The sequence below is a fragment of the Echinops telfairi genome, unplaced genomic scaffold (assembly GCF_000313985.2).
Source record: "Echinops telfairi isolate 266 unplaced genomic scaffold, ASM31398v2 ScPeMD7_7421;HRSCAF=8459, whole genome shotgun sequence".
Classification (NCBI taxonomy): Eukaryota; Metazoa; Chordata; class Mammalia; order Afrosoricida; family Tenrecidae; genus Echinops; species Echinops telfairi.
In genome coordinates, this window is record NW_022111321.1 from 21,030,079 (window position 1) to 21,045,043 (window position 14,965).

General features: G+C 39.0%; 1 protein-coding gene across 4 annotated transcripts in view; it reads left to right on the top strand.

Annotated features, from left to right (window-relative positions):
• The first annotated feature begins 3,237 nt into the window (after positions 1-3,237).
• SIK2 (salt inducible kinase 2) overlaps positions 3,238-14,965 on the top strand; it is a 120,144-nt gene continuing 108,416 nt past the window's right edge. For 3 of the 4 annotated variants that reach the window (XM_045297748.1, XM_045297746.1, XM_045297747.1), the window contains exons 1-3: positions 3,238-3,268; positions 5,375-5,491; positions 8,538-8,601. In XM_045297748.1, the coding sequence (XP_045153683.1) occupies positions 5,450-5,491; positions 8,538-8,601 (106 nt within the window). In that variant the 5' untranslated portion in view covers positions 3,238-3,268; positions 5,375-5,449. Of the gene's footprint in view, positions 3,269-5,368; positions 5,492-8,537; positions 8,602-14,965 lie in introns of those variants that run through there. The other variant, XM_004709042.2, reaches the window with a different exon arrangement.

The following is a 14,965-nucleotide window of genomic DNA, read 5'->3' on the forward strand; positions in this document are numbered from 1 at the left end:
AAGCCATCCATCAGAGCTTCCACGTCTGGAGCCCCACATTACAGGTGGGGAAGCCTCCTTGAGCCTGTTATGACTGCATGGAGAAGGGCCACCAGCTAACCTCGTCACCCTACAAGAGCAAGAAATAAGTTTCTGTTATGTTTGAATCATTATACATTTAGGGATCCACTGATTAACAGCCGTCAAACTACCTCTAACTGGTTTAAGGAGCATGGGAATAAAGCAGAATGCGCTTTTCCCAGCAGCCCTACAAACAAGGGGTAACTATTTTCCCCAAATAACATACCCACACAAACAAGAGGGCTTTAAGAAGCTCGTGGGTAATTTTCATTTCATTTCCCATTAGCTTCTTTAAAACCCTCTTGTATAACAACACAAAAATGATTTAAGTAGAAGTCTTCTGGCCTAGCACACCCATGCATATACCACGTGTGTCTTATGACATTTCTATAAGGGAATTTTGGCCTCATTCACCAGCCCTCTCATGTTACAGATAAATCATATCATTTGCTTCATTTTTGGAGAGTCTAACATTGTTACTTTTTTTCACAATGTATAATAAAGGTATAAACCATAGTCCTGGATTGAGTTTGATAGTCCCTAAGTAACTGAAAAGTAATCAAATTAAGCATTTATTTCTTTTAATTTAAGATGGTCATTTTAGCCCATTAGCTCAGTGGTTGAATGAGAAAACTTTATCGGATCATCTTAAGTGAAACTCTTAGGTTATGTTAGGTTTTCTTATTTTATAATTTAATGATGTTTCCTTCCTTTGGATTGAAGTCAGCAAAATGTTAGAAAAAAAAATAGGCACACAAATGTACTTTTTAATAGGAATGGGGAGGAGATGCTCGATGAAAAAGAAACCAAACATCCACCGCATGTATTATTTGCAACAACAAAATATACTAACGCGTAAGTCTGTGGTTCCTGTGTATACCGATTGTAGCCCAGGATACAATCAAAGAGAATTTAAATATTTAGTTATTTGAAAGTGTTTGTTTACTAAATTGAAAGCCAGCTTCTACTTCACTAGAATGAGGAGCCTGGTGGCATGGTGGTTATACATTGGCCTGCTGACCGCAAGGTCTGCAGTTTGAAACCACCAGCCACTCCGCAGGAGAAAGACAAAGCTCTCTACACAGTTTTGGAAACCCACAAGGACAGTTAAACCCAGTCCTACAGGGTCTCTGAGTTGGAATCAATTTGATGGTGGTGAGTTTGCTTTTTAAAAAAAGAATGATGGAACAGATTTTACTTAACCTAACTGATGAAGTAAAGAGCTGAATAGAAAATTTCAAAGGACAACTCAAGAAGCCGAAGTGAAATATTACAATGAAAAATGTTAGTACCTGGAGTTAGGAAACCATAAAGGAAGAGCATGCTCAGCATTTCTCAAGCTGAAAGAACTGAAGGGCGAGATGTAATATTTAAAAGATTCTATGGCAAGGCATGAACTATGCAGAAAGCATCACAAGGAGATGGATGAGAACACAGAGTGACTGTATCAAAGAGAACTAGTTGACGTACAACCATTTCAAGAGGTAGTATACAATCCAAGAACGAATGGTATTGAAGGAAGACGTTCAAGCTGCACTGAAGGCACTGAAATGCTAGGTCCCAGGAATTGATGGTATGCTAGTTAAAATGTTTCAGCAAGCTGATGAAGCACTGGATGCTTGCTCACTGGCTTATGTCAAGAAATCTTGAAGTCTACTACCTAACCAACCGACTGAAGAGATCATATTTGTACCCATTCCAATGGACTGAAAAAGATCCATTTCCATACCCACCAATAGAATGCAAAAATTACCAAACAAGATGATTAGTATCACATGCAAGTAAATTTTGCTGGAGATTGTTCAACAGCTGTTAACAGTACATCAACATGGAACTACTAGAAATCCAAGCTGAATTTAGAAGAGAATGTGGAAAGAAGGATATAATTGCTGACATAAGATGGAACTTGACTGAAAGCAGAAAATATCAGAAAGATATTTGCTTGTGTTTTATTGATTATGCAAATGCATGTAACTATGAATCATAACAAACTATGGATGGCATTGAAAAGAATGAGAATTCCAGAACACTTAATTGTGTTCATGTAGACCCCTTGAAAAGATCAAGAGAACAGAACAAAGGTATGTGAGTGGTTTAAAATCAGGAAAGGTATGCATCAGGATTATATTCGTTCACTGCACCTATTCGATGTGGATGCTAAGCTGGGTTATATGAAGAAGAATGCTGCATCAAGATGGGAGGAAGGCTTCATAACAACCTGTGATTTGCAGGTGATACAAGCGTGCCTGCTGAAAATGAGGACCTGAAGCCCTTGCTGATGAAGATCAAGGATTGCAGCCTTCAGTGTGGATTCCAACTCAGTGTCAGGCAAAACCAAACCCTCACAACAGGACCAACAGACAGCATCGTGATAAATGGAACAAAAATGGAAATTGTCAAGGATTTCATCTTTGTTGGCTCTGCAATCAATGCTCATGGAAGCAGCAGTCAATACATCAAATAGCATATTGCATTAGGCAAATCTGCTGCACAAGACTTCTTTAAAATCTTGAAGTGCAAGGATGTCACTGTGGGGACTAAGGCCCCTGACCGAAGCCACAGTAGTTTCACTTGCCTCACACGCACTGGGCATTGAATAAGGAAAACTGAAAAAGAATCATTTGAATTGTGTTGGTGACGAATTTTTTTCCATTGGGGCCCTTACATATATTATAGCAAACCATACATCCATTATCTCAAGCGGACATATACAACTATTGGCATCAACAATTTCTAAACATCTTCCTTCTTGAGCCCTTCAATATTGGCTCCTTTTCCCATCCCCACCCCCCTCTGGTGAAGAATATTGAAAGTTCCATGGACTGCCAGGAGAGCAAACAAATCAGCCAGAGAGGATGGTGAACTTCATCTCACATACTTTGGACATGTTCTCAGGACAGACCGCCCCAGGAGAACATCATGCTTGGTAAAGCAGAGGGGCAATAAAAAAGAGGAAGACCCTTGATGAGATGGATTGGATTGGCGCAGGGGCTACGACCAGGGGCTCAGACACGACAATGGTGAGATTGGCACAGGACCAAGCAATTTTTCGTTTTATTACGCATAGGGGTCGCTATGAGTCAGAACTGACCGGAACAACAAACAAGATTGAGAAAAGTAATACTGCTTATAATTTATTATTATGAAATTTTTATTCCATTCTTTTTTATTGTTTTCAGGCCAAGATACCAAGAGAATATGAAAGGAGGTATCTCTTGATAATACCTTTAATTCACTTTTAGAATCCAAATCTTTTTTTTTAACATTAATTATGATGGTCAAATTATTATATGTAATCCATAAAAATTGTTCTTACTGCCAGTAACCGTACTGAGATTTTTAAAACTGTGATTCTTTCCTTTCCTACTGTTTGCTAGATGATTGTGATCCAGCTTATTGTAAACGCTTTTGATACCAAAACTAAACTCACTGTCATCAAGCCAATTATGACTCATAGTGACCCTATAGGACAGAGTAAATCTGCCCTTGTGGCTGTCAAAGGCAGTATGAGAGCAGAAAGCCTCACCTTTCTCCCTGGGAGCAGCTAGTGGGTTCAAACTGCTAGCCTTGTGGTTTGCAGCCCAACATATAACTCATTATGTCACCAGGGTTCCTTCAACGCTTCTGATGTGGGACTGATTTTGAGGCTCGTGCTGGAAGTTGTAGGGGAAGACATTTTCTTCGAAAATATGTTTATGAGACCCCAGGCTGTCTTCCTAAGTATTATTGAGAAAATTATTGTACACATATGCTTTTTATATGGCAGCTTTTATCCATAATTACTGGAAATAATTTACTGTATTCTGCTATACTCTTAATGGGGATTGGGGAGCCTTTTTAAATGTATTTCTATTTGATGTGGCAGCTGGGTAATGGCCCTAATAGCAAGTATAGTATCAGTCAGTCTGCTTATCTAGCCGTCAAAGTTTAACGCCTTACCTTTTTAGAGTATTTTCAATATGGAGATGAATAAAACACTACCGAACATAATGAAGATCACTATCTCAAAACCATTACACTTTATTGCCTCGGAAAGGAACCTACTCCCTTTCTTCCTAGCCACATAAATCTAATTTTACACATTATACTTGGTTATCAGCTTTCCCCTGGGAAGCCTGAGTTCTTCTGTGAGTGGCAATTAATTCAGACCAGGAACAGGGGGCAAAGAAGCATAGACAGCAGGCCAGACCTAGGGACAGGTATGACATTAACGGCGACACCAGAGCTTTAGGAGAGAACGGCAGCAGCCAGAATGACCAGCAGGAAAGACGACAAATGACCTGCAGAGACAAGACGCCGAGGGAACGAAGTGAATTAGCAAATTGACTGTATTTTTCTTGGATACCTTTTAGGACCACTGAACTATATTTCAGCACATAGAATAGTTGATGCTAAAATATATCCTGAAGCAAAAGCATTAGGCTAAATGATGTTCAGAAGTCTTCATTTATTAAGATAGGTGGAATGCGAATTACATCTAAGAGTTTCCTCCGAATGTACTAAATATGAATGATTCCTAATTATATGAAATTTTATTTAAATCAGACTGTTTATTCTCCTAACCAAATAGCTATTGATTAAAACAATAAAAAGTTCTCTAGTTGCATGAGGAAAAGTGACTGTTGATATTGATTAATTATTCACCTTCAGATACAATTCCTTTGTTAATAACCTTGGAGTGGTTTGGGTTCTGATGTAAATACGATAGGAACAAGCCACATTTTCTGAAATCAGAATCTTTTAAGAGAGTTAAAACATGTTTTAACTATTTGTTTTGTACTTTGAGGTTTTTAGAATGAAATTAATTCATCTTTTTCTCACAGAGATGGGTTTTAAGATGTTATATTCAGCCTTTTCCCAGAAAGGAATGTCTACATGCTTTGGTGCATAGCATTTGCTTTTCTGGAAAAAATGGTGTTCCAATACACTAGCAAAGACCTTCCTACCTGTCTCCTAATCGACTAATCATTTGCTTGCAATGGGATGGAAATTTTCATCGAAACTGCTGAGATTATTAATGAAGCAAAAAGGCCTTGCAGTTACAGGGAAAGAGAAGTATGTCGTATTAAAAGCCTTTAACAGAGGCTTCTTCATCATGTGTACATTAAGGACATTTCCAGCAGAAGCGACTGTAGCACCTTCTACTAGTGGGTGTTTAAGAGGTAGACTGAATTAATGAGTGAATGAGTAAAAACTGAATCTGTCATTGTCACAGGTGACGTCTCAGTTTTCACTTATTAAAAAGATTCATAACTGGGAAGTATTACCTATTGTAAACTCACTGTATCTTTTTGGTGTGTGTTCTGGGATGCAGGTGGCGATAAAAATAATAGACAAATCTCAGCTGGATGCGGTGAACCTTGATAAGATCTACCGAGAAGTACACATAATGAAATTGCTAAACCACCCTCACATCATCAAGCTCTATCAGGTATGCCTGCCTCACACCTCTCTGCTTCTCTCCGCAGCCGTCTGTTCTCAGCACCACGTTTCCCTGCTGGGCTCGTGTTTATCTGCCAGCCAGGGACAATCATGTTATTATAAAGCTAAAAACACATCCATTTTCCTGTATTATCTTTCAATAATAATATTAGGAAACCAACAACTTAATTTTGAATTGTCTAAGTCTCGAAGTTACTTATTTAAGATGTTTTCATTTGTGAAACTTTGCTCCCCTGCTTAACCCTGCTGGATGTGGTGATGGTGCGACATTTTGTTCATAAAAAAGAGAGAAAGTACTGATTATGTTTTATGAAATGTAAAGGCTAAAATGTTAGTGTATTAGTAACATTTGTAAAACCTAGACCCAGATCTGGTGTTTTGTGTGCTGCATTTTTTTCTCAGGTCAGGCCAGGTAACCAGGGTTTGGGACTGTCATTGTCAGTGTTCATAAGATACAATTCATGTAAAACAAATCACATTGAAAGTATAAGCCATGGACTCAAAGGGAAGATTTTATCAAATTTCTAAAGAGTACTTTATCTTCAAAAAGTATAGTATTTTTAATGCAAAATGCTATTAAGATGCAGCGTGCAGCATTGTCATGTTGGAAGACTATAAAAACCGAGATGTTTCAGTGTGCTCGCCTGTGATCGTGATCTCCAAAATAGGACATGTGCACCCAGGGGTGTGCTGGGTTCTGATTGCATCAGCATGTGACACCCTACTGGTAACTTCCCAGTCGTTTTTGCACGCCAGTCCTAGCACAAGGTAAATGATAGCAGAAGTAATTCCACCAACAAAGTTGGCCTGCAAATCCAGGCCTAATTTTTCTCCCTCCAGGATCCAAATTTTTAGTATGTTATCATGTGTGTCCCCAATGAGTTAACATAGGTGTCCTGGGATATAAGAAGAAAATATTAGAACTTTTCATTGTGTGCATTTTATAAGACACAAAATGTATTTATACAATGGTGCATGCATGTAATTTTTGTTGTGAGTATATATGTATGTACAGCAGGTCGTGGGGCCGTGGGTGAACTTCAGAAGTTTATGGAATTAAAAAGATAATGGAGTTTTTCCATGAATTTTTTAAGGCATCCCTTCCTTGTGCGTACATATATGCATGCCTAATGGAAACATATACACTTGGCTAAACAACTTGTTATCAATAGATTTTTATAATGTAAAATAATTAAAAGCTTATGATCTACCTGCTAAGGATGAAAGATTATGGTATGCTACTCAAAGCCTTTCCTAAGGCTCTAAACTACCAAGGGCCTCTTAGGTCAAATTTATATCCTAGTCTTTCTGTCTTGAAGCTTGTTTTGTTTTCTAATTACTCAAGAAGATATAAGAAATGGATTGTATTTTTAGGAGTTTCTATGAAACTGTAAGTCAAAGTAAAGATGCAGCTACCATGATTCACATGATAATTCTCTCTATTTGATCTAAATAATCAGTTAAAGCCCATTTACTATTTGATTTGTGTATGCCCACATGTTGCATAGGCTGTTAGTTTTCTAGCCTGATGGGAATAATTCTACACCTCTCTTTTAATAGTAAAATTCACTTTTTGCCTTTCAGTAGGTAAGGGCTGAAATGTCACAAAATTAGCGCGTGTTAGAGGGGCCTCGGAAGAAAGACTTGGTGATCTGCTGCCGGAAACAAATCCGCCTCCGAAAACCCTGTGGGCTCAGGTCTGCTGTGACGCCTGGGTTGCCGCTCCACTGCACACAGTTGCTTCGTCTGTGAAGAACGAGAAAAAAGAAGCGTAGCGCAGAGAAGCAGTCTAAGAATCTTTCCATTGAATCTATAAATTTGTAACCTTTCTAAATCGCCCTTTTCGTGTGATTTGAAAGATCAAAATTGTGACAATGATACACTTTCTTTCTGAACCTAGGAAAAAAATAATTTTTTTAAAAGTGTGCAGCAGTAGAGCCATGGAGAAATTTTTAGCAACATTTAAAAATTACAGCATCGTGTAACAATATTTAAAGTATTGTAGGAGGAACGTTACACTGTGTCAGGTTGGCCAAGTTACAGGCTAGATAAACAGCTCTGTGATTTGATTCTTCTTTTCTTACTAGAGGTCCCCCGTGATAGTGCAGGATTGTAAGAGTCGGTGAAGGGGTGTTGAAAGTTGATCTTCAAGACTCCTGTTCTGCATATTTGTGCTTCTCAGACTGAAATGTACACAAAGTCAACACCTCTGTGAGCATCAGCCAAGAAATTGAACAGCATATTGGCCTGGGAAAGTCTATGAAAGAACTCTTCAATGTGCTGAAGAGCAAAGATGTGACTTTGGGAGCTAAGGTGGGCCTGATAGAAGCCAGGTTATTTTCTAACACCTCTGAAGCTGAACAGCAACGAATAAGGAAGACCGAAGAATTGATACATTTGCATGATGATGTGGGTAAAGAATATTTAATACACTACGGACTTCCAGAAGAAGGAACAAGTGTGTGCTGGAAGAAAATACACCCAGAAGCCCCCCATCGCAGTGAGGCTGGCAAGACTTTGTTCCATGTTCTCAGGAGGGACCAGTCCCTGCGACGGAGCTCCTGCTTGGGAAAGTAGAGGGTCAGCAAAGAAGAGGAAGACCCTCCACCAGATGAAGTGATACGTGGCTCCAACAGTGGGCTCCAGCATTGCAGACATTGTGCGGGTGACACAGGACTGGGCATTACTTCGTTCTGTTGTGCAGGAGGTCGCCGTAAGTCAAAGCCAGCTCAGCAAGACCTAATAACAGTGGAACCACAGGGGATCTTGATAAAATGTGAATTATGACTCAGGGAGGCAGGCTGGGGCCTGAGATGATGCATTTCTAATGGGCTCCCGAGCAGTGGTGCATTGACTACACTTAGAATAGCAAGGATCTATTTTTTCACAAAAATTTTAGCCTAGAGATAGTATGGGCTTGTCCGTTTATCCACCATTTGAATTATTGATCATTTTTATTCTTTTTTGATATATTAAATATTGTGGTAAACTACAATCCTTCCCTGCCAGACTAATATGGACCTATTTATCAATAGGTAATGGAGACCAAAAGTATGTTGTACCTTGTGACAGAATATGCCAAAAATGGAGAGATATTTGGTAAGTTTTAAAAATTTCTCTTCAGTGTCCTGCTTGTTTAAGAATTGGTAGCATGGGTTAGATATTTCTCAGCATTCAAGTATTAAAACATATACTGTATGTACTCGTGGATAAACCGAGTTTTCCAGCACATTTTTAATGCAGTTTTTGTGGTTAAATTAGGTGCCTCAGCTGATATTCGGGTTGACTTATACTCGAGTATATACAGTATATCTAAAATGAGCTAAATATGGAAGATAGTTTATTCTTATATATGTGATGTTTACGATACTTCTTCCTTTTCTCATCTGTGAGGGGAACAAATATTTATTGAGTTTCTGTGTCCCAGGCATTGTACCAGGCATGAATGTAACAACACCTACAACAAAAACAAACCAACTGCTATTGAGTCCATTATGGCTCATAATAACCCATAGGCAGAGTAGAGCTGCCACATAGTTCTTAAGACTGTACATCTTCCTAGGTGTGCACTGCCTCCTCTTTCTCCTCAGAGTAGCTGGTGGGTTTAAACTGCTGACCTTTTGGTTAATAGTCAAGCACTATAGCACTGTGCCACCAGGGCTCTTTTGGGGGGTATAGTGACATAAATAAACATGGTCTTTTGGGTATTACAATTTAGCAAGTGATTTGCTAGCTGTGAAGACCTGTAGGCATGCAGTTCCTTTATCTCTATTTCAGTATTTGATTAATTGGGCTTTATGACATAGTCTAATTCTTTTTTTTTGTTTGTTTGTTTAACATTTTATTAGGGGCTCATACAACTGTTATTGCAATCCATACACACATCAATTGTGTAAAGCACATTTGTACATCATTTCTCAAAACATTTTCTCTCCATTTAAACCCCCGACATCAGGTCCTCATTTTTCCCTTCCCTCCCCGCTCCCCCCTCCCTCATCAGCCCTTGATAGTTTATAAATGGGTATTTTGTCATATCTTGCCCTGTCCAACGTCTCCCTTCACCCACTTTTCGGTTGTCTGTCCCCCAGGGAGGAGGTCACACACAGTTCCATGTAATCGGTCCCCTCTTTCCTACCCATTCTCCCTTTACCCTCCCTGTTTTGCCACTCACACCACTGGTCCTATAGGGCTCATCCGTCCTGGATTCCCTGTATTTTCAGTTCCTATCTGTACCAGTGTACCTCCTCTGGTCTAGTCAGACTTGCAAGATCTAATTCAAGTGATGGTAGTGGGAGCCGGGAGGAAACATTTAGGAACTAGAGGAAAGTTGTATTTCTCATCATTGTTACATCTCACCCTGACTGGCTCATCTCCTCCCCGAGAGACATACTCTAATTCTTATAAGTTATAGATAATGTATTGGTTCTAGCATTTATCTGTGTGTGAGTGTGTGTGTTCTCCATGGAGCCAGAACACTGTAGGTAGTCTAAGCACGTTTATTCTTAACTTAAATATAAGCCTAACATTATTCACTGGATAGCTTCATTAAAGAATAGTTTACGGTGGGAGGGAAGGGGAGCGTAGAAAGGGAGATCCGATTACAAGGATCTACATATAACCTCCTCCCTGGGGGATGGACAACAGAAAAGTGGGTGAAGGGAGACGTCGGACAGTGTACGATATGATAAAATTATAATTTGTAAATTATCAAGGGTCCATGAGGGAGGGGGGAGCAGGGAGGGAGGGGAAAAAAAGAAAAAGAGCTGATTTCAGGAGCCCAAGTGGAAAGTAAGTGTTTTGAGAATGATGAGGGCAACAAATGTATAAGTGTGATTTACACAATTGACATATGTATGGATTGTGATTAAGAGTTGTATGATATTTTTTTTTAATTTTTTAAAGAATAGTTTACATATATATTTATGAAAGAATAATTTAACAGGATAGTTTGTATAAAATAAGTTCCACAAATTCAAAGTATACAACTTAATAAATTTTGACACTAAACACACATCTTTGAACTACCACCCAAATCAAAGTACCCATCAGTCCCAAAAGTGTCTTTGTACTTGTTGCAATGTACTGTCTCTGCCTCCACTACACAGCCCCCTTCCCCAGGGAACCCCTGATCTGTTTTTTTTGTCACTGAAGATTTGTTTAAGGAGTCCTGGTGGTATCATGGCAATGTGTTGGGCCTCTAACCACAGATGAGGCTGGCTGCTCCCTAAAGGATTTATAACCTTTGAAACGTTAGGGCACAGTTCTACTCTATACTGTAGGGTTGCTATGAGTCAGAAGTGAGTGAATGGCAATGAACTTAGGTTAATTTGTATGTCGTAGAGTTTTATATAAACGTAATAATATCCTATATAATTTTGCCTGGTTTCTTCCTCTTAGTATAATTATTTTGAAATTAATTTATTTTGTTGCATATGTATCTATATAATTTTTTTTATTTGCAAGTAATATTCAAATATATGGATATGCCGCATTGTGTTTATCCATTCACCAATTTGAGTTGGCTTCAGTTTTTGGCTTTACGTCGCTGCCATTCATATACAAATATTTCACTTATCACAGTTGACCTTCAAGTGATGCTCAGTGACTAGCATGTAGTAGAAAACCATAGGGTCCCCATGAGTTGGAACGTCTCAGTGGCAGTGAGTTTTTGTTTTGTTTTTCAATAAGAACCTTATTGTAATCGTTCTTTTCATCTTGCCCTTCCTGGCCTTTATGCCCATCTCATACAGTTTACTTATTTTATGAGACATATAAATAAGACTGTATTTTCTAAATACAGTGCTATTATTTTTATTTAAATTACCTTTTAAAGAGATTTTACTATTAAGCAAAAATTTCTATTTACGAGGGTAATTGCTGTTTTTGTATTCCTTGTATGAATGCATATTTTCTTTTTTTAAAAATAATCATTTTATTTGGGGCTTATACAACTCTTATCACAATCTATATGTCCATCCATTGTGTCAAGCACATTTATACATTTGTTGCCCTCATCATTTTCAAAACTTTTTCATCTGGTGTCATTTTCCTTTTGCCTGAAACATTTTCCAGGCGGAATCTACTGATGATAAACTCTTCAATTTTATATATCTACAATAGTCTTTATTTTGCCTTCATTTAAGAAAGATGTTTTCATTGGATATAGAATTCAACATCAACAGGCTGTTGCTCCTCTGTTCTCATTTACATCATTTCTGTGGACAAGAAATCTGCTGTTGTGTTTTTCCCTTCTTTTTTCCTTTGTAAACCATGTGCCCTTTTCTCTGGCATTAACAGTTTCTATTTATCACTGATTTTGACAAGTTGATTGTAGTGTGCTTTGTGTGATGTTCATGATTTGGGTTCATTGAGCTTCTTGGTTTCATGACTACACAGCCTGGTCATGTAGATATGGAATAAAGAGATGGCCTAGTCACACAACCCACTACCATTGAGTCAGTTCCGACTCACCTGTCAAGGGAGAGTGGAGAGGAAGTGCAAAGGCCCTGAAGCAGCAATGGGTTTGACATGCTTAGCTTATAGTAGGAGGGCCAGGATAGCTGGAGAAAAGCAAGCAAATGAATTAGGGAGAAGACTAGTAGCAGATGAGATCAGAAAGGTAAACGGTAGGCAGGAATTTGGGAGATGCTGTGACTTGGTAGGCCATTGTAAGGTCTTTGGCTCTTACCTTGCATAGAATTACCTTGGAACTATTAAGAGGGGTTTGAACAGAGACATGACTGGACCTAATTTAATATTTTTAAAGCATTACCCTGGCTCCAGTGTTGCAAATAGCTTGTAGCTTTTTAGCAAGAATGGAGGTGGGACACAAAGTAGGATACTGTGGCAGTCGTCTCAGTGAGGCAATATGGACTCAGAGCAGGGAGCTAGCTATGCAGGGAGTGATAAGCGGTCGGATCCAGAATGCATTTTGAAGGTAGAATCAGTCAGATTTCTTGACAGATTGAGACCACTTGAGTAGTGCGTATCATTAGGAAAAGACCAACGTCTGGCCACCGTAAGCATTAGAAGGTTGGGAAAAGAGGAGAAATCAGCATGGAACCAGTGAGAGCAAAGAAAAACTGAGAAAGCAGTGTTCTGGAAACCAGGGGAGAGAGCTCTTAGCAGGAAGGAGTGGACATCTGGGTCAGACGCCATTGGTATGTCAGAAAACATGAAGATTAATAACTGGCCATTGTTCTTGGCAGTTGGTAAAATAAAGATTTTTAAGATGAGAAAAAGAACAGTATATCTACTGAAGTTTCCTGTGTTATAGAGTTGTAAAACACCTAACAGCGTCCAACCTTTCTCATGATTACTCAATTGTTCCTTCTTCCCTCTCCTCCCTACTCTTTGGGAGATAATGTTCTGAGCACAATTTGTGTGTGTGTGTGTGTGAGAGAGAGAGAGAGAGGGGCGGGGGGATTATCTTCTGTTTCTAAAGGTTGGTTTTGGAGTGGAAATTTTCTTTGAAACTTTTCTTAGGAATGTGAATTTAGATAAAAAGCCTAAAGAGGAAAGGATCACTTGCTAACTGTTTTCTTTAGGACTTTACCCACTGGTATATTTTTAAAACTTCAGGATGTAGTTTTTCAAAGTAAACTAGAAATGGCTATTACACATTAGCTGTCATGTTGATGAAAATGAAATATTCTAAATGGTTCTTCTTGCTGAGACCTTTGATAATACATTTATATTGCATTGTCTTGTGAAATTGAAATATAATTTGGGGGGTTTAAAATTTATTTCTGATGTGCGTTATCTAGGGTAAACGTGAAATGTTAAATTCTGGGAGGAAGAATATGATGTAAGTCGAGAAAGTGGAAGGTGAATGCTTGTAATCTTATTACCTACTCTGCTTCAGGTAATTGTTTCAGCCCTGAAGAACAGCAGAAACAGATTATGGATAGTCTGTTTAGAATGGCAGAATCTCAATTGAAAGGAATTCGTTTGTACTTTCCCTGACCTTGTCATACAGCAAGCATATAACCCAACGGAACTCATTATCTGTTCTCACAAAACAGGCTGTCCCTTTTCTTGATTTGGCATCATCATGTAGAAAGCCATCTCAGCTAGAAACCTGGCTGGTTTTTTCCCCGTCATCTTCATTTCATAAACCCTGTCCATTCTGCCTCCCTAAATACCTCTCCCAGAGGTCCCTTTCTCTGCATGCTTATATTGGGTACGTTCGAGTCCATTCTGATTCACAGCAACCCATCAGGATGTCCGAGGCTACAGCCACTCCAGGAACAGATTGCCATCGTCTTTTCTCTCTTGGAATAGAGTCACGCACCAGCTTACAGTGAGCAGTCAGTCATCGCCATAGTACGCATGGCATCAGGTCTCTTCCCTTGATCCCCACCGCTGCCGCCTCGGTTCAGGTTCTTGTTAGTGCTTTTCTTTCTGTGCAGTCACAGGCGCTCTATCCTGTTTGACTCTGCCTCCAGACCTGCCTTTCTGAGACGCAAACATGATCAAGTTGCTTATCTTTATTCTCTGAAATGCCTGTCGTGACTAAGTTCAGAATGGCATTATAGAATAAACATGAACTGTTAGCAGTAAAAGGATTGTTGCTTAATTTAGTTCCTATACTTTTTCACCTTTGGCTCTTAAATACCCCGTCCACAATTTCTCAGTATAAGTAAACTTGCCCACACTGCCCCAGGCTTCCAAGCTGTTTTCGCGTGTACACAGTCGCTGACACGCCTGTAGTTTTAATCCTGTTTCATGTTCAGTGTAGTCAATGCAGGTGGGGAGAGGTGGGTGCCTTGCCAAGATTGAGACAGAAAAGAAAGTGATGGGTGACCAAGAAAAGTTAGGGTAAGGAATCCGACCAAGAAGGGGTGGGATTCATGGCAGAAAACAAAGATCAAAACAGGCAAAAACAAAAACCTGTTGACAATGTGAAAGACATAGTGGCCTGCCGATTCAGGCAGGTACAAGCAAGGAACAGTCTGGTGGCCTGTCAGCTCCTATCGTGAGGGCCATGAAGAGCATAGAGGGGAGGCGGGGAGAGAAGATAGAGCCCAGGGCGCATTAATCAAGTAGTGAAAACGATGTGTATGCGATTTTAAGTGAATTTTGAACTCAAAGGCTTTTTATCTTTGACATATAATTTATGTACTGTACAATTCAATGGTTTAAATGTATTATAAAGACTTGTACAACCAGGACTTATTCATTTTAATCACTCTTCCATTGATTCTTTTTTTTTTTATTTTAGTTTTACTTGTACATTTTATTTTTATTTTTTAATTTTAAATAATTTATTGGGGACTCTTACAGATCTTATAACATTCCATACATCAATTGTGTCTAGCATAATTGTACATATGCTGCCATCATCATTTTCTAAACATTCACTTTCTATTTGAGCCCTTGGTGTCAGCTCCTCTGATACCCTCCGAACCTCTTTCCCACACTAGTGGCCCTTGATAAATTATAAATTATTATTAATTTCATA